General features: G+C 32.9%; 2 protein-coding genes across 4 annotated transcripts in view; one reads left to right on the top strand and one right to left on the bottom strand.

Moving 5' to 3' along the window:
- Positions 1–15,403, top strand: part of LOC111416168 (alpha-N-acetylgalactosaminidase) — a 53,772-nt gene extending 38,369 nt beyond the window's left edge. For all 3 annotated transcript variants that reach the window (XM_023048118.2, XM_023048119.2, XM_023048120.2), the window contains exons 4-6: positions 14,385–14,582; positions 14,686–14,850; positions 14,988–15,403. In XM_023048118.2, the coding sequence (XP_022903886.1) occupies positions 14,385–14,582; positions 14,686–14,850; positions 14,988–15,185 (561 nt within the window). In that variant the 3' untranslated portion in view covers positions 15,186–15,403. The remainder of the gene's footprint in view (positions 1–14,384; positions 14,583–14,685; positions 14,851–14,987) is intronic.
- On the bottom strand, positions 14,611–25,902 carry LOC111416167 (arginine methyltransferase 3). The gene is made up of 6 exons (XM_023048116.2): positions 25,678–25,902; positions 25,281–25,622; positions 25,106–25,224; positions 24,715–24,918; positions 16,288–16,475; positions 14,611–16,235 (listed from the first exon to the last, which is right to left on the bottom strand). The coding sequence occupies exons 1-6, from the start codon at positions 25,688–25,690 to the stop codon at positions 15,539–15,541; spliced, it is 1,563 nt and encodes a 520-aa protein (XP_022903884.2). The 5' UTR covers positions 25,691–25,902; the 3' UTR covers positions 14,611–15,538.
- Between the last annotated feature and the right edge of the window lie 50 nt (positions 25,903–25,952).

The following is a 25,952-nucleotide window of genomic DNA, read 5'->3' as shown; positions in this document are numbered from 1 at the left end:
TTATTGTCCGTAGTAATACAAAATACCGGTCTCTTGACATAATTTATCCAAACATCAGTGTGCTAATTAGTTAAAACGAAAGATATATAAAGTTCATCCTTATTTATATCTCTTCATCGTTGTAGTGGTTAGGAATGTTCTGCTGTTTCGCCTTGAATATAGGTAGAATACCGATTACTCTCTTAAATAAGATAATTTACAATATCTGTCGAGAAGAAACTTTTTAAACAATTTAACACAGTACTGTTATTTTTTGAATTTTCATTTAGATACCTTAAATTGATTTTAGTAAAATCATATGAGCGTAATACAAAATCCTTTTTGAAACATTTTTTCTGCTCTCTATTGAATTACTGACATTATTTGCATAAGTAGTGTTTACTTCAATAACTTCGTCATGGTAGTCTTTGTCACTAACATGCGCAAGGGGCTGATTGGTTGGTTTGCATACATATATGCGCATACATTCGGCTTAAGCAAACAAGTACTTCATTCGCTTTGCGTAAAAGTACCTCTAGAGCGTGAGATTTTGCTCTCATCCATATGATATCATTTCATTGTTTCCTTGTGCGTCCGATACTTCTTCTGCCATCAGTAGATTCAGCCATTCTTGTTTTCTGCTTTCAGTGCCCTTTCGTTAATATTTTTTACTTCGAATTGCTTTCTTATATTTTCACTTCGCTCTCTGTCACATAAGGTTTTCCCGAAGTCTTCCCAACAATTTTCATCTCAGTTGTTTCTGATGTATCTGGTCTCGTTACCGCTGTGTAAGTCATAATATGCCATATTGTTGTATTTGTATGTTCTTGTTTTTATGGTTCGAATAACAGGTTTGTTTCTTCAAATCAGTTGGTTGAGGCATCTCGCTATTTTATTTGCTTTTATCACCTGTTCCAGAACTTTTCCTTCTAAATACTGAAATTTCATTTGTTGCTCTATTTGACCATCGATTTCTATCTTGCATACACGGAGTTCTTTAGACGTGGTCATACATTTTGTTTTTTGTGTGGATATTTCCAGACTATACATGTTGTATTTCCTCCCTGTTGTGTTCAAAATATGTGTAAGTCTTTGAAGATCATCATCATTTTCTGCAAAGAGCACCGCATCATCTGCATAACATAGTAATCGGATATCTTCATCGACCATGCTAGATCCGCTACCACGTTTTACTTATTTTATTATTTCGTCCATGACTATATTAAACAGTTGTGGACTTAAAGAATCACTCTGTCGGGTGCCACTGTTTCTTGGGATGTAGTTTGTTAATTTTTATAATTCGCGATGGTAATGAAAGCTATTACAGTACTCAAACGGGTGCTGTAATGAGACTCCTTATAGCATCCGATGCTGTAATCAGATTTTAGTAACATGTTATGGAACCAGTTCAAATTGGTGATATTGGGTCATTAATTTTTCTATACTCTGTTTTTAAACCAGGAGGAGTAAACGCGAAAGTCAGATTTACACTAGGAAAAATCACCAGAAAATATCACTAGATATTTTGGCGGTAAATTTAAATTAATAATTATTATTATTTATTTATTTACTTATTATTGTATTTATTTTCGTTTGTTATCGTCAACACTAAACATACAAACTAACATGGAAGTTATGAGTGTATTTATTTTAAAATATAATAAAGAAGGGTTTAAGAACACAAAATTTACAATAATGACACGAAACGGTCGAACGATCAATAACCTAACCTTCAAATTCAAAATCAAAATTCAAAATTGCCTGTGTGTGAACCTTCCTCGCATTCAACCAATCACGTGCAAGGTCAATCTGGTGACAAATTTAAAATACTCCTCCTGGTTTAAAAACAGAGTATAGTTATCAATGTGACAATTTTTTCCTATGGATGTTTATAGATGTTATTAGAATCGAAATCCACAATGATGAGGACATTGAACTCTGAGCAATTTCTCTTATTTTAGGAGTGTACATGACACATTTTTTTCAGGTGAATTTGAAACATTTAGTGTTTTGACAATTTCTAATTGTCAATTCAAATTTCTATTTTCAAGTGCTACGGTGTTACCAACTGCTACATACCTATTTCCCTACATTGTCAAAATTTATTTTATTTTTGTTAAAAAAAAAGGATAAAAGCGCGAATTACAAAAAATAGCATAAAAAACACGTTTCGTAAGACTTAAAGTACTCATTTATTATATATCTTTGATATATATCTTCTATTGTCTATATTATATTGATCTTGTATTATATTCCTATATCTCTATTTATAATACATATGTGACCTGGACTATGGAAAGGGGGTTTAGGTATCAAGAGGTCGATTTTGAATCTTCTAATAGTGTAAAGTGCGGTCTTTTCAATGAACTTAACCTCAGCTTAACCTCAGTAATTTTTCTCGAAAATTTTCTTATGTAACTAATATACTTATTGCCTGTACTAGATTCAGAAAAAAATCCTCTTTCATATTCCGTAATAAAAATGGGGGCTGCCATTTGAAAAAAATATCGATGACGTCATAACTCGTTTAAAAATGGCGGAAAAAATTTGAAATCTACACCAAAAAATTGCAAAAAATTTAAATCTTTAGACCTGTTTCAAGGATTTTTTCATAAACCGTTTATGATTTTATCGCCTATATCCGTTACTTTACGGACACACTGTATAACAGGTGTATTACATCTTGAAGCATGATACAGTCAAATGCTTTTTTAAAATCAATGACACAAAGACAGGCGGATTTATTGTACTCGATACTCTTCTCAACCACTTGATGCAAGATGAATAAGTGCACGATCTTTCAAATCGGAATCCTTATTAGTGCCTTATTGCTCGTTAGCAAGCGAAGTAAGTGGGTTAATTTTGTTCGTTATAATTTTCGTTGTTAATTTCAGCACTGTGTCTAATAAATGTATACCTCTATACATATAGATAGTTGTTTGTATGTATTTCTGTATGTCACCTTTTTCAAATATCAGAATCACTATACTAATTTTCCAAGCATCAAGTATTTTGGTTTGCTATAGGATTTTTTTAATAAGATTTGTTACATTGTGACATACCGTATCAATTCATTCAATATTCCGTTTTGTCCTAGTGATATTTTGTTTCTAAACGTTTTCACAGCTTCTTCTACTTCTTGCCTTATTTGTATATTTTGTTTGATCTATGGTAGGTGAATATCTCTACTCTCAATCTTTCCTTTGAATAGTTCTTTTGAATACGTTTGCCATTCTTCTTCCGTGATTTGTGTGTTTTGAACTAGAGATTTTTTCCTAGTAGTTATTTTCAATAGATCTTACTAGCAAGTTTGTTTCATTTTGTACTAGTTTGTAGGTTTCGTGGGCTTCTGGGGTTTTAGTATTCTGGAGTTTAAATAGGTCTTTTGTTTTTCCTTACATTTATTTTTTATTTCTTGGCAAAACCACGGTATTCTGTTGTTACCTCTGTTGCTGCTTACTATGATAGGTGGTTTTCCTAGTGCTACCGTCGCTGCGTTTTCTATATTTGTGTTCTCCTTTAATCTATTTCTATATAGACCCTTAGGTGACACATTCCATAATAATTCTGTTTTAGTTTTTCTATAGTCGTTCGTTCTGGTTTTTCTAGTTATTATTTTGATTCGAAAATTTCCCAGTAGCAATCTGTGTTCACTGCCAACATTTACCGAATTTAATGTTCAAACATCGGTATCATTTGTGTTGAGTGTTTGTGTCTATTGGTTACTACGAAACCTAATCGCAAATTTTTGACCCCTAATGTTTTGAAAAGTGTATTTATACTGATCTTTGTATCCAAAATACGTATTATTTATTCGAAGTGCATTATAAGAGCAGAAATTTATGACCAGTTCTTCATTGTTATTAAAATGTTCTTCGTCTCCGGACTACTTTATTACCAATACGTGCTAAGTCGCCTAAAAGTATTAGTTGTACTTCTTGGGGTTGAGTTTACTGTATGCTGTAGCGCCTCAAAGAAATATTCTCTTTCGTTCCTTGGTTTACAATCGTCAGAACAGTAAATAGAGACAATGTTCAACTTACGGTGGTCTATTGTTATTTTTAAGCATATATTCTTTCCGAGACGTAATTGCAGCTTTCTATTTCATTTTTATATGTTCTATTTATAAGGATACCGACGTCTGCTTCCGCCCTTTGATCTTTCTCCAAACTTGACCAACGTTGTGTATTTAACAAAATTGTAAAAAAAATTCTTAATTAAATTGTCAGACAAAAATAGTGTTACATTTTGAAAACTAGTTATGAATTATTCTAACGAAGAAATGGCATACATTTCATGTACAGGCGAGCAGATGATAACAGTAATTTGACTCGATGGCTTTATGCCGAAACATTTCCGAATTGAAGATGTCGAACTAAAGGGACTTTTTCGGCAATCCATTAATGTTTTCGGGAGACAGGTTATTTTAAACGGAATACTTCAGATTGTGGAGTTCCAATAAGCACCAGAATACAAGCGTTGCAAGAAGACGTACTCTATAGAATTGCGAAGAATTCTACCAGGAAATTATCTTTAGAAGTAGTTCTTCGCATAGTATAGTATGCAGACTGGTGCATGAACCCATACCACATACGGCTAGTGTAGGGAGTTAATGAAGCAGATTTTCGATCACGAATGCTATTTTGTAACTGGTTTCTGCAACAGTGCATCATTCCGAACTTCCAATCCATGTGCTTTTTTACATATGAAGCAAAATTTAGTAAGGAAAATCGTCACGCGATTAGACATTCAAGACATCAACAAACTTTTTCAACTAACATCTGGGCTGGCGTTGTTGGCGATTATTTAATAGGACCATTATTTTTACCAGACAGATTAATTGGGCAAACTTACATCATTTTTTTCTAATATGATCTACCGTCTTTACTTGATGATGTTCCCTTGGAAACACGCCGTGATTATGGTTCATGCCAAAATCGAGATAAACTCGTATAACATCTCAGACCTCTTAGAGGAGGATGTAGAAAGGGCCCGTTGGGGCCTAGGTTCCGCGTATAGAATACGCACTCCCCGTACCATACATACATACATGGTTCATGCTTGACGATGCTCTACCACATTTTAGCCTTGTTGCTATGGAGTACTTATAAAGGGTGTCCCAACAAGATTTAAATTTGCCACCATTTTATTAATACGAGTTACAATTACAAAATTTGAGACCAAATTTATGCTGGTGGATCAGAAGATCAATGTTCGTCGTCGTCCTTGTCGGTCACTTGAAAACATAGCCACAGTAAGGGATCTGTGGTCGAGAATCCAGGAACTTCCATTCGGTATCGTGGTCAAGAATTAAACATTTCCAGAAGCACTATGCAACGCATTTTGGTAAAAGATCTGCATTTGCACGCGTACAAGGTTCAATTGGTGCAAGAAGTCAAGCCAAGGGACCATGCGCAGCGCCGTGGATTTGTTGATTGGGTGTTGGAACATCATCAAATTAATGTGGACGTTTCGAAGAAAATCATTTTTTCAGATGAGGCACATTTTCAACTCGACGGATACGTAAATAAACAAAACTGTCGAATTTGGGGTGCTGAAAATCCTCGTGTGGTACTCAATCAACCAATACATCCACCGCGAGTAACTGTTTGGTGTGCATTTTGCACTGGCGGAGTGATTGGACCTTATTTCTTTGAAAATGCGGCTGGAAATGCGCAAACTGTTAATAGTGTGCGGTATCGCGAAATGTTAAGGGAACTTTTGTGGCCCGAATTGGATGTCATTGATGTGGAGGACATGTTTTTCCAACAAGACGGTGCGACCTGCCACACAGCACGTGAAACAATGGCGTTACTGCAGACCAAGTTTATAATACTTTTCGAATCATTGGATTGGCAGAGGTAGGCCAGTTGCGGGGCCACTACATCCTCCAGACTCTCCTCCTCAAATCTTCCAGACCGAATGCGTTATAGTTTTCGTGTAGTCCAGGATAGCCTCGGAATTCTTGAGCAAGTTCGACAATCAACGGTTTGACGGTGCCAAGCCTTGCTGTACCTCTAACTATAGCAAAATCCTAAATAAATGATGTGAAATTTGTTCTTGGTGAAATTGTTACTGTTTAATCACAATTTTGGAATTCATGCGTAACTTTTTAAGGAAACATTTCGAGACACATATTTATAAGATCTTTTTTTGTAGTTTTGTTCCATATGAAATTTGGCCAAGCAATTGAAAGACACTTTGTATATTAGCGTCGTATTCTTTTTGTTATTTACATTTTTTCTGCGTTTCTTGGATCCATAGAAGTCTATTTTTAAATCTGTAATCCTTTCCTTTGCGTGGGTCATTTCCGTAAAGTCCGTCGTGGCCCAAGGCATATTACTAGTGCTTTAAGCTTTAACTATTTTCAACCTGGAACCTTCAACCCTGTTTATTATTACTTTTTATCAACAATAATATTGGAACACCTGTATTCTAAACACATTAAACATGAACTTCTCGGTCTTGATATATTTTCAACAAATCTGTGTTATAATCACTTGCTTATTATATTCTATAACATTCATAACTAAAACAATAAATAAAATCATTTCGTTATATTCTATAAATAAATTATCATTTGATTTCAATGTGAACTTTGAGTATATTGTAAAAAATAGAAATGTAAAAGTGATGTGGTTTTACTTATGATTAAGAAATAAAGAAATTGTGTTTTAAAAGATTTAATATTTTGAAATTTCTCTCTTTATTTATGCAAAAGCAATAAAATTTAATTATTAGCCAATTTTAATTATTTTAAAATGATAACTTGCGATTTTATGATGAAATCATAAACGATTAAGTTTAATTTTATTCTCTCATTTTTAATGCAATTTTCTTTTCAATGACATTTTTGTTTTACTCATTTTACGTAACAAACTTCATAAAGTCGAATGAAAAAGAAAGCGACACGCCTCATTTTGTAACATGTAACAACTCTGTTTCGTCATCAAAGCACACCTCATTCATTATTATCTGAAAATAACCGCTTTTTTCCCAGCGATTGTTATTATGTGCGACAATTTCGTTTTTACCGGAAATTAGAAAACAACAATCAAAAATTTTCCCATTTTTCTAATTTCTTATGTGGCAAGTAAACGGTTTCAACAGAAACCTTCGGGCTTCTTGATTAAATAACCTTGTTTTAAAATTCTTAGTACTCTACAGTTTATTAAGTGCCCAATTAAGAGATGAAACCTGTAGATCTGTCGATAGATAATAAACATACAGTGATGTATAACGTGTTTTAGAAGACGTTGTTATTTTCAAGGTATTCTTTTCTTGTATTGCTAAATGGATCGAACGTAATTGGCATAACCTTAAACGTTTAAACAATAATTGGAACGTCTTTAATTCGACCATGAAAAAAATGAAAGTAAACATCTTAAATTTAAATTATCGATCAACGCTTGTGCAAGATTTATGTGAAATTTTGATCTGAATTTGAAATTAAGATGAAAAGGTTGAATTTTAATTATTTCATAATAATTAACACACGTAACATGATCATCAACGTGTTAATAAGTACTAATAAAAGTGTTAACGAATAAAATACTACGGCTTCATATTATATTTAATACGTTAACCACAATCCAAGTATCGTTATTATTGGTTCGTATTAAATTTATTACATTCTCAATAATTCGAATCTCTAACGAGAAATAGATGATAAAGGTGACATTTGAAATCAAAATTACAACTTTCTAAATTTACCCTATCTTTTACGTAACAATTTCTTAAAAATTCGTCTCCGCCATTATTTTTTACCTTAGACATTAGCTTAAACAGAAAAGGGTAAATTTTTGTTTTTCGTTACATAACTACACTTTTTTTTTGTCGTAAACGAAAGCAAACTTCGCGAGAGAGGTCAAAGATTTAACATTTACGCAAGAACGAGTCTCTTAGCTATGTCGAGAAGGTTCAGCTCTCTGCCGTCAGCCGACCATCAGACGTCGGACCATTGTAACTGTAAATTACGTGAGATGGTCCGGTGAGATTTTACCGTGACGTGACATTGTTGAAGAGAAAAATAAAAAATTTAACACAATTGCCTGTCCGTTTTCGTCTGTTAAAGATAATTTTGAACTAAAACGAACGCAGACAGGCGGATGTTGAAATTGCAACACTTTAAGAATTATTGTTAGTTTGTGACCTTTAACATCCGCCTTATTGTTATTATTATTATGTGGTAAGAAGTGGGTTTGGTATGAAAATTAAAATTTTGATTAGGTGTTTATTTCATTTGAATCAGATTCATTTCTCATATAAAAATAAGTTGAAGCGAAATCAATATAATAAATATTAGTTTCTAGGATTGAAAACAACGTTCACATATGAAATAATTTTCTTTGCACCTTTCACAAATACATTTCAAATCGGGGCAATTCCGCATATTTACTTCATAGCGTCGCAATTTGCATTTAAATGCTTTTAGTAAATTACTTTATAGACGTTGCAATTTAATTCAACTAAGTTACATGATAATAAACCATTTCTAATAATAGGTTTTTAATTTTTGACGAATTACAATCATTAAAAACGTTTAATCAATATTTAAAGTTGTTCACAAACTTCGAAAAAGTTCAAAAGAGATATTTAATATGATTTTTCTAGAATGAATTTGTCTATATTTGTATATAAGTGTACTCCAAGATAGTTCACCGCTTCATATTTATTTCTCCATTCAAGTAGTTGTTTATTTTTTACCAGTTGATGAGCGTTTCCCATATTTCTACTGCGTCTGTTCGTAATATTTTGCAAATAAAACTGTTCCCCTGGCAAATACATATAGTTATGTCATGGTGTATAGCTTAAATAATTGGATGTAAATATTATAGAGAATTGGAAATAGGACGCTTCCCTGGGGAACATCTGTTCTAATTGGTGATTCTCAGGAAATGCGATTGTGGATTTTGGTAGAGAAAGTTCTATTTATCATATATGATATAAGGATTAACTTGCAGTATTCTCAAATATTTAATTTGAGGATCTTGTATTTTAGTCTATTTAACCATATTCTATCAAAAACCTGTGTAATATCCAGAAACAAAGCCGTTGTTGAATTTTTAAAATCATCCTCTATCAAGGCGACTAATTTCTGAAGTCGATGGTTTGTTAAATGTCCTTGTTTGAAGCGTTTTACCAGGCTTATGAAATAAATTCATGAGCATGTTTTCAGGAATATTAGCTTATAGTTTTTATATCATATCATAAACTAAAATCTGTAAGCTACAATGTTACATACATATAGGTATATCGAAATTCTTAAAAATATTCAATAATTGATTATTTTAACTGATAATTTCTTTAATATTTTTTTTTCTGGAAATTTTAATATTATCTTATAGTTTCCATATCTTATCACAAACTAGAATCTGCAAGTCTAACTTACAGGATATGGGCATTCCATTAAAACCTTTCGATTCTGTGCAATTAAATAGAGAAAATTGGTAATCCAATTTTTGACCACCTGTATAAGATTGATCGATACAACTAATTGTGTTCCATTTGTGTTACATTTGAAGCGTAATTAGAGAAAATTTTCAACTATGTTGCTAGTACGATGGCTAAGACGTACAGCTTAAAAAAGTCATTGATAATTGCTGAAAGAAAATGAAAATAACTGGAAAACGAAAAATCTGGGTATCAATTGATTATATATATTACACAGGAGATTATTAATAATCTCAATTACACAGGAGATTATTAATAATCTCCTGTGTAAAGAGTTTGAATTTGTAATAAAAACCACAACATTCTATTTATAATAACAATTTTGTGGTCTACTTCCTGGACCGGAAGTGGCACCCAATTGTACATCAAATAACCGCTGACAATATCAACATGCAAGTCCTACAACATAAAATGACTCGAATCTCCAGACATTTATGTATCTGAGAGTAAAGGTTCAAAAGCTTTTCTGTAACCTGCTCCGAATCTGGAGTTTTACCATTAACAACTTGTGAAACGAATTCTTCTAATTTTCATATTTTCGTGTTTTTCTCGACATTTGTGCATCTGAGAGCAAAGTGTTAAGAGTAAAATTTGTTACAACTTTTGTTTGCAAAAGTTTTTCTGTAAGTCCAAGATTATGAAAAGCAAGCAGGGACAAATGGTTACAAAAAAGTTTAAGGAGGATGAGGAAATGAAAAGCACCCGAGATAACGGGTGAAAGAGTGACAGAGGAAATGCTCAAGATGGGACGAAAACTACTAAAGGGGAGAAAACCACAGAGGATTTAGCCTACTATCCGCCTTCTACAAATTGTTAACAAAAATAGTTACAGACCGCTTGACCCACAAATACAACTTCTTTCAGCCAGTTGAAGAGTTTTCGAAACGGCTATTGACCACCAGAGGAATTGGAGGGTATGCTGGTACAACTCCATAAACTATCAGCCGAAGTGGGTCTAAGGATGAACCTTCAAAACACTAAGATTTTGAGTCCGGATGTTCCCCAGTTTTTGATCGAAAATCATATTATAAAAGTTGTAGCACACGTACGACTTCAAGCGACCTTGGTCACGATATCAAGCTAGACAAAGAAAACCAAATCGCCAGTATAACAAGAGGAATATGACTTTGGCAGCGTTTGGAAAACTTGGCCTCATCCCCAAAAACTCAGCTATTCTTATTAACCTGAAACGGAAAGTGTTCGAATCCTGCGTACTACCGTTAACAACATAATATAGCCTGGAAACTAACGCGGATAGGAAAAAAGGTGTCAATAGTCTAAGGACACACCAAAGAACCATGGAGAAAGGGCAGGACAGGTTGCAAGACAAGACTGTGTGAAATTGCCGAAGTGGAGGCCCCGGATAACAAATCGGAGTGAGTCTTTTAACAGTTCTTTTCCCTATTGTTTGAGGAAGGTTCTTCGTTCCATCTTTGTGTTAGGGCAATTGTGATTATAAATAATGTATTTTAATGTATTTATAGCACACACATTTATTAGGTGAAAAAAAGGGTAAGCGGCACAATTTATCAGTTGTGTCCACTCCACCTTTTGTCCTATTATAAAAAGTCAATATCTCGGGTTTTTTATCGTTACCACTTTCGACGTCTATTTGTGCCATCGTGATGCATCGTTGATAGCAACAAAACAGATTTCGATTTTTTGGGCGTATACGATAATGATGTTGTGGATTTAGTAAAACCAAACATTGTGCTTTTTACTGCCTTGTTCTTGTTTGGCAAAAATGCAGGAGGAATTTCCTTTTTATTTTTACGCAACGTGCCTACCATTGTTATATTATGAGCTAACAAATGGTTAGCAGGCGGAATGCTTGTGTACCAGTTATCGGTGGTAACATTTCTTTTGGATTTATCTATGGGCTTGATCAACCGACCAACTATTTTCTGAGCAGAATTTCCAACTTTATAAGGCCCTTCAGGTTGTGTCCCTAAATAAACCTCCATAGTTACGGTATAAAAGTTTTTCGCATCAGACAGCAGAGTTTGATCCCATAACGATTTGGCTTAAATGGAATATATTGCCGAAATCTGCAATGTCCCCGAAATGCCACTAATTGCTCGTCAATGGTTACGTATTCTGACGGCGAGAAAAATTTTGAATACTTACGAACAACGTCATCAAATAAATTTCGAATCGGCGCTAGTTTGTCATGGACAAGCCGTTCTTCACGTGTTCGTATATCGTCAAATCTAATACAACGCAAAATAAATAAAAACCGTTGATAACTCATGGCTTTGTAAAAAAATTCCCCAGCAAAATCATCTTCGGAAAATAAATCTTTATAATCCAAGTGTGATGAACGCATCACTCCGGCAACGATTAGAAGCCCAAAAAACGCTTTTATTTCATCAGTTGTAACGGATTTTGCATCCCTGCTTCGACTATAATTAGGAAGCACTTTTGATTGTATGTATACATTTGTGTTTTCAACTAATAAGGTGTACACAAATTCATCAAAAAGGAGAGCAAACGCCTTGTAAATGGTTTTTATATTTCTTGCAACTAACCATGTGTAACGCAGCAAAATTTGCTGCGCTGACACACTGATACTAGCGCACCTAAGTGAGTTAGCGCAATATATCAACTCAATTGCGCCATAACACAGTTGCTGGATGCATCACATCTATCTGTCGCCGGTCAACTGCGCCGGTACCGCCTGCTGTCTCGTTCCAAGTTCTAGCAAATGAAGGTTTTATACGTGATTAAGGGCTGGAATTTTCACTTACATACATATTTGTAAATCTTGAAACCACACCGACGTGCTTTACTACGCCAACGGTGGCGCAATTGAGTTGACTCATTTTAAAATTGGACATCAGCGCACGTAACACACTGTACTGAGTTAACTTAATTGCGCCGCGCAGCGCAGTGTTACACATCTCTACTTGCAACAGATTTCGGACCAGGTAAATGGGTAACAATGTTATGTTTCGTGGTTCTTGACGTTGGCGGTGGCAATTTCATCCATTTCGTAACTTTATCTTTTCCTTCAGAAAACGTACGCTCATTATTGTTTCAAAAACGTTTATCTAAAACTTACCAAGAAAAAAATTACCTCTATCAGAAGTAGTATCACCATCATCACTATTTGTACAATCAATCACTAAATTCACTATCGACACTTTCATGATCCGACTCACTAATTCTTTCATCACTTTCTCATATGCGGCATGTTGTCCAATCCAAAGATTAAAGTATACTAACTCATCCACCATCCACTCGAAACGACAAAAATACCATAAAAATAATTAGGTACTTCCCCGGGACTACCCATGAAAATAAAATAAACTAACTGCTCGCGTGGCGCCTATGAGACACCACGCACAGTTACGCTTTGTTTAGGACTTTATTGGGAAAGAACTAATTGATGTAACAATGTTACTCTAGCTGATTATATTGACAAATATATGCATGAGGAATACATGAAATCACAAATATATAACTATATTAGTAAAACAGATATTTGAGTTAGAAGTGCGTGTGGCACCTATTAAGCGCCACGGGAGCACTTAAAGGTTAATGCCGCCAAAATCGACAGGGTGGTTTTTAAATTATTTCAAAAAACTAGGGATAGTTTACCTCCTGAAGCCGTCACATATATGACGAATATTAGTTTACATTTACCACATTGCGATAGCTGTTTTCGTTTTCAAATTATAAGGAAATATTTTTGCCTCAACTTCCAACCATTATAACTCGTCCTAGAGGTTTATTACGATTACTATCACTGTACCTAATTGCAACGAAATCGGTGGAAACAGTTCTGACACTTCCCTTGTTACACACTTTTTGAGTTTCAGGGACTTCTTAGTTAGTAAGAAAAAAAATGATCATAGTTTATAATCTTTTATAACTTACAACATTTTGTGTTCTATAATATTTTTTTTATTATTATAAATCAGTTTTAGTATACCTGTCGCGACAGATAAAATTTGTTTAATTTACATATTCCTCACTATTACAAGATTTCATTTAATTATTATTAATATGCTATGATAATTATTTCATTTAATATGCTATGAAAATTTCATGCTGAAGTTCCAAGTATTTACAACGTTATAGGACATAGGAAAGAGTACCGCCGACACATTAACCTTATCTATAGCTGTTATCTACTAATGTAAGAATAAACTATGAACATTTTAGAACGAAATTTAATGTATTTACAGTTATAACACGTAGAAGAGAGTAAGACCGATGCGTTAACCTAACTAGTGCTCACAAATGCGTTTATCTCGAAACCATTTTTTTTGTTCAATTCGTGGGAAGAACTTAAAATTTATTCATCCTATCGAAATGCAATTTTGACACATTATTCTATACATCAGTCAATCATTGTGAGCACAAGTTTGTCAAAAAAAAACGGGTTTTAGGAAAATTTTCTTTGCATGTACGTTATTTTGCTATTTATTTGGGGACGATTATAAATCTGTTTCGAACGATAATAACAGACCTGTAGATTGATAAAAAAAAGAGTCAGTTTCAGATCACTAGTAATTGAGATCTACTTTCCACCAGCTACTTGCAGCAATACCCCTTAATTCACTTCTACAATATTTTAATCACGGTCTCACGTAAAAGTATAACTTAAAAACCCCATGAACTTGGTACATATTGGTTCTAATTTTTAATATCCACAATTTTTTTTAGCTTGTTAGATTAAGTTGTAGGATTATACTACTTATTTTTTCCTTAAACCATACTCTATTTCTTATTCACATATTATAAAACGTGACATTTCCACGGTTTTAAATCCCACGCTCGGTGTATTAAAGACAACATTTATCCACGTTTGTGGGTATCTAGGTCAAAATGGTAATTACCATAATAAAAAATAGAAATTTTCTTTTTTTCTTAAATTTGTCAACACACTGAGATCATTTTTTAAGCCATCACCACCATTTACTTAATTTTTTTTTATTTCTTTCTAGTTAATCATTGGAAATTTTGGCTTAAGTTACGAACAAAGTAAAACTCAAATGGCAATATGGGCCATTTTAGCAGCCCCGTTACTAATGTCCGTCGATTTAAGAACAATTAGACCAGAATATAAAGCCATTCTACAAAATAAAAGGATAATAGCGGTGGATCAGGATCCTTTAGGTATACAAGGACGAAGAATATACAAAGTAGGTAACTCAATAAAAAACAGAAACCTTAAAACTCAGAATAATCATTTATTTTTTTTCATCTTATGTTTTCGCATTTGCATCGTCTTAAAACTTATTAAAGCATAAAGGTATCGAAATATGGTCAAGACCAATCACACCATTATATCAAAACTATTTCTCTTACGCCGTCGTCTTCGTAAATAGGAGAACCGATGGAACACCATCAGATGTTGCAGTTACGCTTAAAGAATTAGGTTTAGCCTCACCAACTGGATACAGAGTTGAAGTAAGTTGAATTTGTTTTTGGTCATTTTAAGGGAAATTAAAAGCAATTAATCCTAATACAATATAAATAGGAATAATTTCAAAAGATTTTAATGTTTCTTTTAAATATATTATTTTTTATTATTAATTTTTTTCCAGGATCTATATGAAGATGTTGATTATGGTATTTTAACGCCACAAACAAAAATAAAGGTTAAAGTGAACCCATCAGGCGTCGTGATATTAAGGGCGGACGTTCAGCCAGATTTTAACAGAAGAGTTCCCTTTTATACAACTCAAAGGACCCCTTATAATCCTTTAAATCAAGTGTTCAGATTAAGAAGTAACGATTTTTGATAATATTGCAATAGATGATTGATATTTTTTTAATTTTCTTTTATGTTGAGAATTTATGGGATGTGTGTAAATAATCGACACCAAGTGAACGTGAATAATTCGTGTAGTTAGGTGAATTATTTTTTTACAAGATTATTTATGAAACCTTGTATATCTTTAGTTTTTTTAAAAATAATTTGTCTATTAATAAGTATAAAAAATACAGACTTTAAAACTCATTTTGAATTGCTTTTGAGATTGTTTTTGTTGAAACTGTAAAAATATTAAAAATTATAACATCAAAAAAATTAATTCGAATTCTTTTCTCTCAATAAAAATAAAAATTTTAGGCCTAACTATTGTTTCTTTTTTTGTTAATCTAACCTATATTCATATTTATCATCCCCAATAACAATACTAACTTTTAATCCTCGTACATTTTTCAACATTCGACTACAATTTAAAGTACCACGTATTACATCACCCTCTTCTACATTGATAACATTCTTTAAATAAAAAATAGTTTGTTGCCAATGAGTTCTTTCAACTTCCGGTCCTGTACTAAACGCAACCAAATTTTCTAACTCAAAAAATGTATCAAAATAACCAACAAAACACGTCAAAACACCTTTTTTAAGACATTTCAACTCGAAGTTAGCGCTGAAATTAGGCGTACTTGTGGTGCAATCGCGCAAATTAATCTCTTTTAAAACACATGATTCAGTCAAAACGTGTTCATTGGATAAAGTTTCGATATTAGCCTCTCCTAACACTTCTGATTTCATGCATTTCATATTAAACCCATAAACATCGTCCCAAAAATCGATATATTTTTTGTAACGTTCTAAATCTGATCCGCCTATAAGGTTTATTGTGCATTTTGATGGTAAAACAAGGCCGTTTGGTTTTAAGTGGGTGTCACGAGCGTGAATAAAACTGTCCAACATTCCTTCGAAAAGGAGAAAATAGCCCATCCATTCTGAAACGATTATATCGACTTTTTCTTCTGGGAGTTGCGTATCTTCTAAACGACCATGAATTAAGTGAATTATTTCATGAAGATTGTTTTCTCTGTAAAAAATTATTAGTAAAGTTTTGAAATATTGAAAATGAAAATACTAACCTTACTATTTCCATTGCTTTGTAAACTACATCAGATTGATCGATTCCGTAAACCTTATTGGCTCCCGCTTTAGCAGCGAACATTGATAAAATTCCTGTCCCACAACCAACGTCCAAAACGGTTTTTCCGGAAAATAAAGCTGAATTTTTTAAGATTGCATCTCGATAACTTTCGGTCCGCACTTTATCCTTTAATAAAAAATAAACAAAATCAATATTTTGGTAAAGATAAAGTTGGATCGACAAGGTCCCGTATCTGAACAAACAATTTAAAATCAACATTTTACTTGGGAGTTTGTTTTCATGCGTACTTCTTGGTTCGGAATTCGGATTAATTGGGATTAATTTACAAATTTCAAAGAACGGAATCCAAATTATCTAATTAATCCCTACCTTTTTGATATTCTAGGACCTGTTGCAAGATTTTCAAGCGAAGGTTCACTTTTATTACTTTTTAAATTGTCAAACAAAGTAGCGTGTACCTGATTTTTGGATATATTTATGTCTCATTTATAAGGCGAATCTTGATCAAGTAGTTCAAGAACATATTCATCGTCAGTTTCATTGTTTATGGACTATTCTTTTGTGTCAATTTATTAATAACTGTATAAGTATAGACAAAAACAGTTGTTATAACTTTAATAACAGGGGTCAGCTAAATCGTTTACCTCTTGAAGAAATGAACGAAAATATGATCTAGCTAGATGACGATTTCGAAAAATCAGATGATTCAAAAATGAAAGGTAATGTTGAAGAGAGACCACTCGACTCTGATACGGATCACGACATCGCCGATGATGATGAAGATGAGGATCGTGAAAATCAAGAAGCTGATTATTATGCTGAAGTCTTTCAAGGTGGTCATCAAAATATTTTATCGAACCATCTAGTCCAGGGGTCGGCAACCTGCGGCTATTTTGGTGTAAAGTTACGACTCTCCAGTTCCATACGAAGAAATTAATAATTTACTATCAAAAGAGATGAGACTCCGTGACCATGTTTATCTTTCAACCAATTGCATTCCATTTCCGTCTCATCTAAGTCTGTCAGTCAGTCATTCTTGGATAGCCGAATCGTCCGACGTTATGTTGTATGTTAAGTTAATCGCTTGCGATTTTTGCGTGTCTATTCGCTTGTTGTTTCAAGAAGAATAATAACAGTAACAGTATAATAATAATCAGTAACAGAATTGGATTACATATCTGATGATCGTTTTAAAGAAGTAATAATTGTAAATAAATTGTTTGCCGTTTTAGATAGTTATGTAAAATCAAAAAAAAACATTTTTTCAGTTCCGCCACCACCATGGCAATTGGTAAAAAAAAGAAAACTGAAGAAGAAAACCGAGACTTCAATCAGGATTGGATGGAGTCGTTTGCATTCATATGCAACACAGATGACCTTCCGACTTATCTTATTTACCACGAAAAACTCGCACACGAATAGAAGTCAAATTTGGAGAGACACTTCACTATGAAACATATCCAGTTTGCTGATAAATATCCAACTAGTGACGCACGAAAAAAAGCTGTGAAAAATCAACAACAATCAAGTTCCATGTTAAGTAACTGGGCGCAATCTTCCAATAATGTAAATCTGGCAAGCTTTGCAGCATCATTAGAAACTTCAAAAGGAGGAAAACCATTCACAGATGGTGACTACATCAAAGATTGTTTTATACGTGCATATGAAGAACTGTTTCGTGATTTTAAAAACAAAGCAAAAATCATCAAAGATTCAACTGCTAAAATGTCTTCAAATGTAACAAATTTGCAGGTGGAAGACATTCAACTGGCTTCTGCCTTATCACTTGCTAGAGATAAGTCTTGCGACATAAAAGACACGGCACAAGTTACCCTTTTCGGCAGGTATATGTCGTTCCAAGGTCCAAAAGAAGAACTGCTAGGATTATTACCGCTCTCAGGGCAAACTCGTGGAGAATATATAGCAAATGCTGTGTAAAAATGCCTGAAAGACAATGGAATCGATATAAATAAAATCGTTTCTATAGCAACTAATGGAGCCAGAAGTATAACAGGAATACATAGAGGAGTAAAAGATACATAGAGGGGTGTGTCCAAATATTTCTGACCGAAATAGTTGAGGTTATGAACGTTTCTATAGCAACTAATGGAGCCAGAAGTATGACAGGAATACATAGAGGAGTAAAAGATACATAGAGGGGTGTGTCCAAATATTTCTGACCGAAATAGTTGAGGTTATGAACTTGGTAATTAAAATTATTACCATCATCTTGGCAAAAGCTCTCTACCATCGCCAGTTTAAAGATTTCCTCGAAGAAATAGACAGCCAGTTTTCTGATCTTTCCAGAGGTAACGTTTTGCTTTGTGTTTTAGTGAAATAAAAACATTCCTCAATGAAAAAAGCAATGACCATCCCGATTTGGAAGAAGACAAATGGCTGCAACTTCATGGTAGATGCCACAATTAAACTAAATTAACTAAATCTAAAACTACACCCAACCCAACCCAGCCTACGCCTTGCTTGAAGAAGTTGTTTGTTTCAAAAAAAAATACTTCTTATTGTTGAAGACATGGAGAGCGGTAAATTACTTCATTTTAAAAATCTGAAGCGATGAGACCAATGCAACTATTGACACGAAAATAAAATATGTATATAATTAACAATAATTAAACAGTTTAATTTCTTTTAATAATTTTTTCAGATTAATATCATTTAATTATATAATTAACAACAATTTTGTCGAATGAACAACACAAAAAACAAAATACATACCCTATTGCTTCTAATTAAACTAGAAAAATGTATATTTTACCTGACAACTTAATATTGGGATAATGCAAAGTAACTTCCATAAAAATGGAACAAATTAAGATAAGTAAACTGTGGAAATAACGTAAAATGAAATGTTAAATTGCCGGTTTGTTCTAAAGCTTGTAACATTGTTGCTGTTGAGTAAATCTGTATTTATCAATTAAAATGGTGCGTGGTATCTGTACAGAGTCAAAAATCCGTGAATTAGTGAAATTATTGCCACAATAAAACAATACGTGAAAACGCAGACGAACTTAATATTCCTAAAAGTACAGCGTGGAAAGTAATTAAACATTATGGAGAAACTGGGCAAATTTTAGAAAAAGGATAAAAGTTCAGGTCGTCCAAAGATAGTTTCTGATAGAAATAAAAGAATACTTGTAAAAATTTGCAAAACAGGACGAAGAAATATTTTAAGACAAGTTACCGCTGAATGGAATAACGAAACTGGATTAAATATATATCAAGGGAATGCTGTCGCAAATGGATTCTTAAAAGCGGATTAAAGTTTTACGAGGTTTACTTACAAGGAATAATTAAAAAATGTCGCTTTTAAAAAATTGTTGTTTTATAAGCAAAAGAAAAACCATTGATAATAAAAAAACAACCGAAAGCCAGGCTCACATGGGCAAAATCTAAACTGTCTTGGTCAGCAGAAGACTTTTCCAGGATAATATTCAGCGATGAATCGAAATTTGCAATAAACATGAGGCATATCATAAAGATTGTTTAAAACGTTGTGTAAAATTTCCGAAGGGAGTAATCATTTGGGGCTGTATGATAGCTAGAGGATAAAGATGCTTTAAATTTATTGATGGCACCGTGAACGCCGCAAAATATCAACAAATACTACAAAACAGCATACTACCAAGTATCCTGCAGTTAAATGTTGGTGAAAATTACATATTTCAGCAGGATGGAGCGGCTTGTCATACGGCCAAAACTACAAAAAAGTGGTTGGTGATCAAAATATTAATGTTCTGTATTGGCCTACCAACAGTCCAGATCTGAATGTAATTGAAACAGTGTGGCATAAAATGAAACAATCTTTGAGGAACAACCCACAACGGACATTGCCAGAACTTAAAGCCAAAATAAAGCAAATTTGGGATGGATTTACTCCTAAACAGTGTAGAACCTTAGTGAATTTAATGCCCAACCGATTTCAAGCGGTTATAAAATCTAAGGGCGATGTTACTCCATATTAGAAATACAAATCGTGCAATGTCCCAATATTTAGTTGTCAGGCAAAATTTACATTTTTCTAGTTTAATTAAAAATAATAGGATATGTATTTTGTTTTTGTGTTGTTCATTAGATAAAATTGTTGTTAATTGTCTAATTAAATGATATTAATTTGAAAAATGTATTAAAACAAACTAATCTGTTTAATTGTTGTTAATTACATATAAATTCTATTATGTCCCAATATATAGGGCCAGTTGTTAGAGCTCGTATAACATCTGCTTTGTATAGTTTTAATATGATAATTATTTTCACATCCTTCTATCTATAAACACTTTTTTGTACTAACCGGTTGTATTAACCGAAAAACCGGTTTTTGAAATATTCCGGTTTTTCGCGAATCCTAAAGAAGATTGTAAAAGTTAACGTTTTAAACTTTTATCATAATCTATATAAGAGTTTGCATTTTCCACTTCGAATATACGTTTTGTTACGTTACGTTGTTGTCATTTTAAAATAATGCTTTTTTTTTTACAGCATAAGATAATTTTTGGTTTCTAGAAAAAATAGCAAAACAAAATTTTTCGTGCAAAACGCAAAAAATTACAACCTTTTTTTCAAAATGCAACTTATCCAAGGGTCTTTTTGGGAATTCTCAGCGATAAAGCATATTTCATGAGTAATTATTTGTGTCTAAAAAGACTAATACATACAATAACTAACATCTAAAAAAGAAAATAGCGTCACACTTCATGTAACTTGTTGCGTTTTGTAAAAAAGCTCTATAACGCTAACGTAAAGCTCAATAACAGTCTATTGTGCTTTTGACATGTCGGTTGTCTGCTGTCTTTCTTTCCGACTTCTTTTGTATTTCTGATAAGCTCAGTATTTTGACCTTATATGTTATCATTTATCATTAAATCCGCTTTGTGGTTGATTAGCCCGACGCAGATGGGCCCTATTACCATGGGACAACTGCTGGAACAAATGCCAACCTCACCTGCACCACATGCAGGCGAGGTTGGCATTTGAGTGTCTGGATGATGATGAGAAAGTAAAAATGATAGCGCTGAATAGAAAAGAGTACCAAAAATAGATCGAGGACCCGACGCCGTAAGATATTAGTGAAAAGGCAAAGATGATTAATGATTTAATTAATGAACAAATGCAAATATCATCATGAAATAAAGAACATTTTAAAGCAAATTAACTTAGTATTTAATATTTTGAATATGCTTTTTTCAAATCTTCAAATTTCAGAGTTATCAATATTTGAAGACAACCTTGCATCATTATAAACATTAATGTTAGGGTACTAAATTTTCGCTTCCGGCGCCGGCTCCTAAAAATATCACTATTGGGAACCGGCGGCGGTAGGTATACTGCCGGCAGCCGAGATTTAAAACAACGGCTGGCGGCGCCGGCACTCAAAATGGCAACCGGCGACTAAATTGTGATGTGCAAAGCGCTGTGTTTCAGTGATGGTAAACAAACACTAAAAAAAAGTGTGTGTTTATCTTCACGGTTTGGTTATTTAGTTAACAATAGTAAAAAATGATCGAGATGCTAGAACAATAGCAAATCAAAAAAGAAGATTTCCTGTCACCGTCGACAAAATAAATGAGAACCTTAAATACTATTACATAAGATTAGCATGTGTAAAAGGAGGTAGACGTCTCAAATCAAAAAATGACCATTCATCGAGAAAGTGCACAACTTTAAAACAGGACTGTGAAGCTACGATTTTCCTACGTTTAAGTCCTTCTCAAAAGACGCTTAAAGTAGTTGAATTGAATGAAAAACATAATCATCAAACATCCAAGTCCTATTTTGATTCTCTTTCTCAGCAAAGACTAAAATTGCAAAAAATTGTTAAAGAACACGCTAAAGAATGTTTAAAAGCAGGTGCCAACAAACCAATTTTATTAGACCAAATTCACCAACAAACAGGATGCAAAATCACTTTAAAAGTCTTGACTAACTTAACTAGACGGACTGAAAAAACGAGTTTTGCAGAATGTGTTGACTTGTTGAAAAATACCTACAAATGTAGCAGTATGGAAGTATCGGTTGATGAAAAATTAGTCTTTGAAGGATTATATTTTCAAGACGAGAGGATGAAGAAATACTTTGAAGCTTTCCCTGAGATACTGTTTGTGGATGGGACATATTGCTTGGTGGATTTAAGAACAGCAACTTATATAATCATGGTATATAAGCCTTTAATTTCTTTATAGAAAATTTCAAAAAATATAATCCCACTTGGAACAAAGTTCAAGTTGTAATGTCAGACAAGGATAGGACAGAGAAAAAAGTTTTTGCGAAACATTTTCCAAACGCAAAGTTCATGATTTGCCTATTTAATGTATTTCAAATATTTAATAGAGAGATTTCTGCTAAAAAAAATGAATATTTCAACCAGTGAAGTCCAAAAGAGCAAATTGTTTCTACAAAAATTAACTTATGCTAAATCAGAGCATGAATATGGCACAATTTACAAAGAAATGATAGAAAATGTACCTGAAATTGTAAAAAATTATTATGAAACTTGGGTAAAATATCTGTCTTTCCAAAATTTATGCCTATCAAATACTACAAACAATCGGTTGGAGAACTTAAACTCTAATTTAAAAACCGTAATAAGCCGATATAGCCCTCTAAAAGCTTTTATCAAGCACTTGTTTGTTTACATAAACAGCTTCCGTGCTGGACAAGACGTCAAAATCTCACAAATGTTAAACAAGCGTTTGGCAAAGCCGTTTAAGATTGGATCTTTGAAAGCGTTATATTGCGAACTTTTGACGACATTTGGATATGAAAAAGTTGAAAAACAGCTTGAATTGTCAGATTCATGTACTGACTTCAAAAATATTGAGGATGACACATTTTTGGCTATATCGACAGAAGGACTGTTAAAAATAACACCATTAGACTGTGAATGCATGTGCCGTAAATCCAATCAGTTACCCTGCAGACATATATTTAAATGCAGACAATTTTTATCATTGTCTTTATTCGAATCAAGCTTATGTCTAAACAGATAGACGAGACGGAATTCTGAACAATACTACAAGAATGTGAAAGTAATTTGTCAAATAATTTTGAATTGGTTGAGACAGCAAATACCAAAGAGATAACAGTTAAAGTAACCAATACAAAACCAAAATCTATGACTAGTCGCCAAAAATTCAAAATGATTGATGACCAAGGGAAAATAATGGCCAACTTATGCAGTGAAGTGTCAACACCAATATTTCACAAAAGATTAGATTTTATTCAAAATGTTATTAAGCTCTGGTCTGAAGGAAAAGATACTGCTTTAAACAATATTTTCTCTGAAAAGTTTGAAAAAGAGGAAGACATTAAAAATAATGCTTCTGTAAACATTGAAGAAATAAATAATAATAATAATAAAGTAATGAAATACAGGAAGGCTACGTTTACTTCGAAAACACAGAAATAGAAATAGAGTATATTGAAGAAAACGCACAGGTACCTGTATCTGATCCTTCTACTGAGGAAGCAATTCAAATACCAACTGAACAAACAAAAGAAATTATCAGTTTTCATATTAGCCAAGAAGAAACACTGCAAACAAAGAAAAACGAACAGATAACTGAAGAGAAAGAAAAACAGAATATCCGAGAAGAAACTAGAGAAGACCTGAAAACTGAAAAACAATAGATTAGTGGAGAGCCGATTGGTGAATTAATGACAATAATAGAGCAGGTTACTGAAGACAAACGTGAGACAGTGAAGATCAGGCTGAAATAAAGATACTTAAAGTCTTAAAGATCAGATAACTAATGTACAAATTACTGATGAACACAAGGCTATGGAACAAATAAATCTTAATAATATAAAAATGCCTGCAAAAATGAAAAAAAGGGGTAGACCTAAGGGGTTAGGCAATACTGTCATAGGTTTAAAGGGTAAGAAATTAATTTAAAAAAGCATGTAAGTGATTCTTAATAAAAAATGTTTTTCGAGTCAATTGATGTTTTATTTTTATTTTATTGTTCCTACTCCCTTTTGTATAATATATATAAGTTAGAAGGGCCAGCGCCGGTGGCCAGTTCAGGAACCAAATTTTTACGCTATATCTATGGTCGTTGATGTCACAAGTTCGCCTATCTCACTTCAACAATTTACTGTCACGCTCCTTCTTCAGCGCAACTGATTGTACAAGATAAATTTGCCAAGCTGTACCTAATATTCAAAATACAAGAAATTGCTTCTTATAGGGAATTATGTTCTGTGACCATAGTTTGTATTCACAAATATTTATTATACGACTAACACTGTTTTGCCCCAAATATAAGTCTACTCAAAAGTTGCCAATTAAGCCATTTTACTATCAAACCCTATCTTATTCCTTATTTTAAAACAATATAATTTAACAAATGTGAAATTTAAAATGTTAATGAATTAAAATTTAAATACTTACATTAAGCATGTCATGATGTATTCCAAAATGAGCATAAGAATTAAAATATTCGCTATCATATCCAACTGGAATGGATCCTACACAATTAATCTTACTAGAATTTGCTAATTTTTCATCTCCAGCTTCTATTATAGTTCTAGTAATTTGTCTCATCTTAGAAATATCTTCCATGGCAGTGTGAAGTAAAGAGTCTTTGTGTTTCAGCTGCATTAACAAATCTATTAGAATTAAAAGTGGTAAATACAACCAAAAAAGTGAGATAACAAAAAATGGAATTATAATTTGAAGTATTGATAGACAATAAAAGTTATAGAATTTATTGTAAAAATTTAAATAAAATTTTTTTTAATAGTAAAAGTTTATAAGAAATCTCACAAATATAATTTCTTACCTGAACGGTTAAGTCTTGAATTTGCCTTTGTAAATCAGCATAAGTAATATTACTTATAGGAGTTTTTCCATCAATTGCATAATGAGGAGTAGATGGAGCACTCCCTAAATCATCAAAATCTAATGAAAGAAAAAAGGGCCATTTTCGAAAAATAAAAGAAAATGTTTTTGCTCACCATACATTAACCAAGATTCCATTTCACCTGGTTTTAAATATTCATCATCTTCCCATAACACACTACAAGACTCAGTAATTGTTTTAGGCTCAGGTTTATGTTTTCTAATATAATTAATCATTTTAATAAATGAGTAACAATCCATGTTGTATTTCGTTTTCAAGTCTAAAAGATCAAAATTATGCTCAGTTCGGCAGTGATCTAAGGCGACGGCAATCGTGTGAAATTGAGATGAACAAAATAAACAGGTCGTTTGTTCACCTCCAGTGGCTTCCATTTCATCCCAACCATCAGAATCTTCATCATTTTGATTTGATGGAAAATCAGCGAGTTTGGGGACGTCTATTAATTGATATTCTAAGTTTATGTTTATAGTAATAATTTAAAATATCATTACCTGAGTCACCCATTGTGTACGAACTGATGGCAACACGTGCTTTGAGGTTAGATTTCTTTTTGTAATGAAATACTTTGTGATTTACACACGAAATAATAGATTTAAGTTGGATGTAAATTATTTAAGTTTTAGAAATAATACTTCTAAGGTGGTTTTCTTAAATGAATGATTTTAGTTTAAATTATTGATCAAATGCCTTTAACCTTAACAGTTTTATTGACAGATTGGTGATCGACGTGAAGTTGTCCTTTCCGGGGTAACTTGAGAAAAAACTA

The sequence above is a fragment of the Onthophagus taurus genome, chromosome 11, assembly GCF_036711975.1.
Source record: "Onthophagus taurus isolate NC chromosome 11, IU_Otau_3.0, whole genome shotgun sequence".
Taxonomy (NCBI): Eukaryota; Metazoa; Arthropoda; class Insecta; order Coleoptera; family Scarabaeidae; genus Onthophagus; species Onthophagus taurus.
The sequence above is the reverse complement of the archived record's forward strand: the minus strand, read 5'-3'. Positions and strand labels throughout refer to the sequence as shown.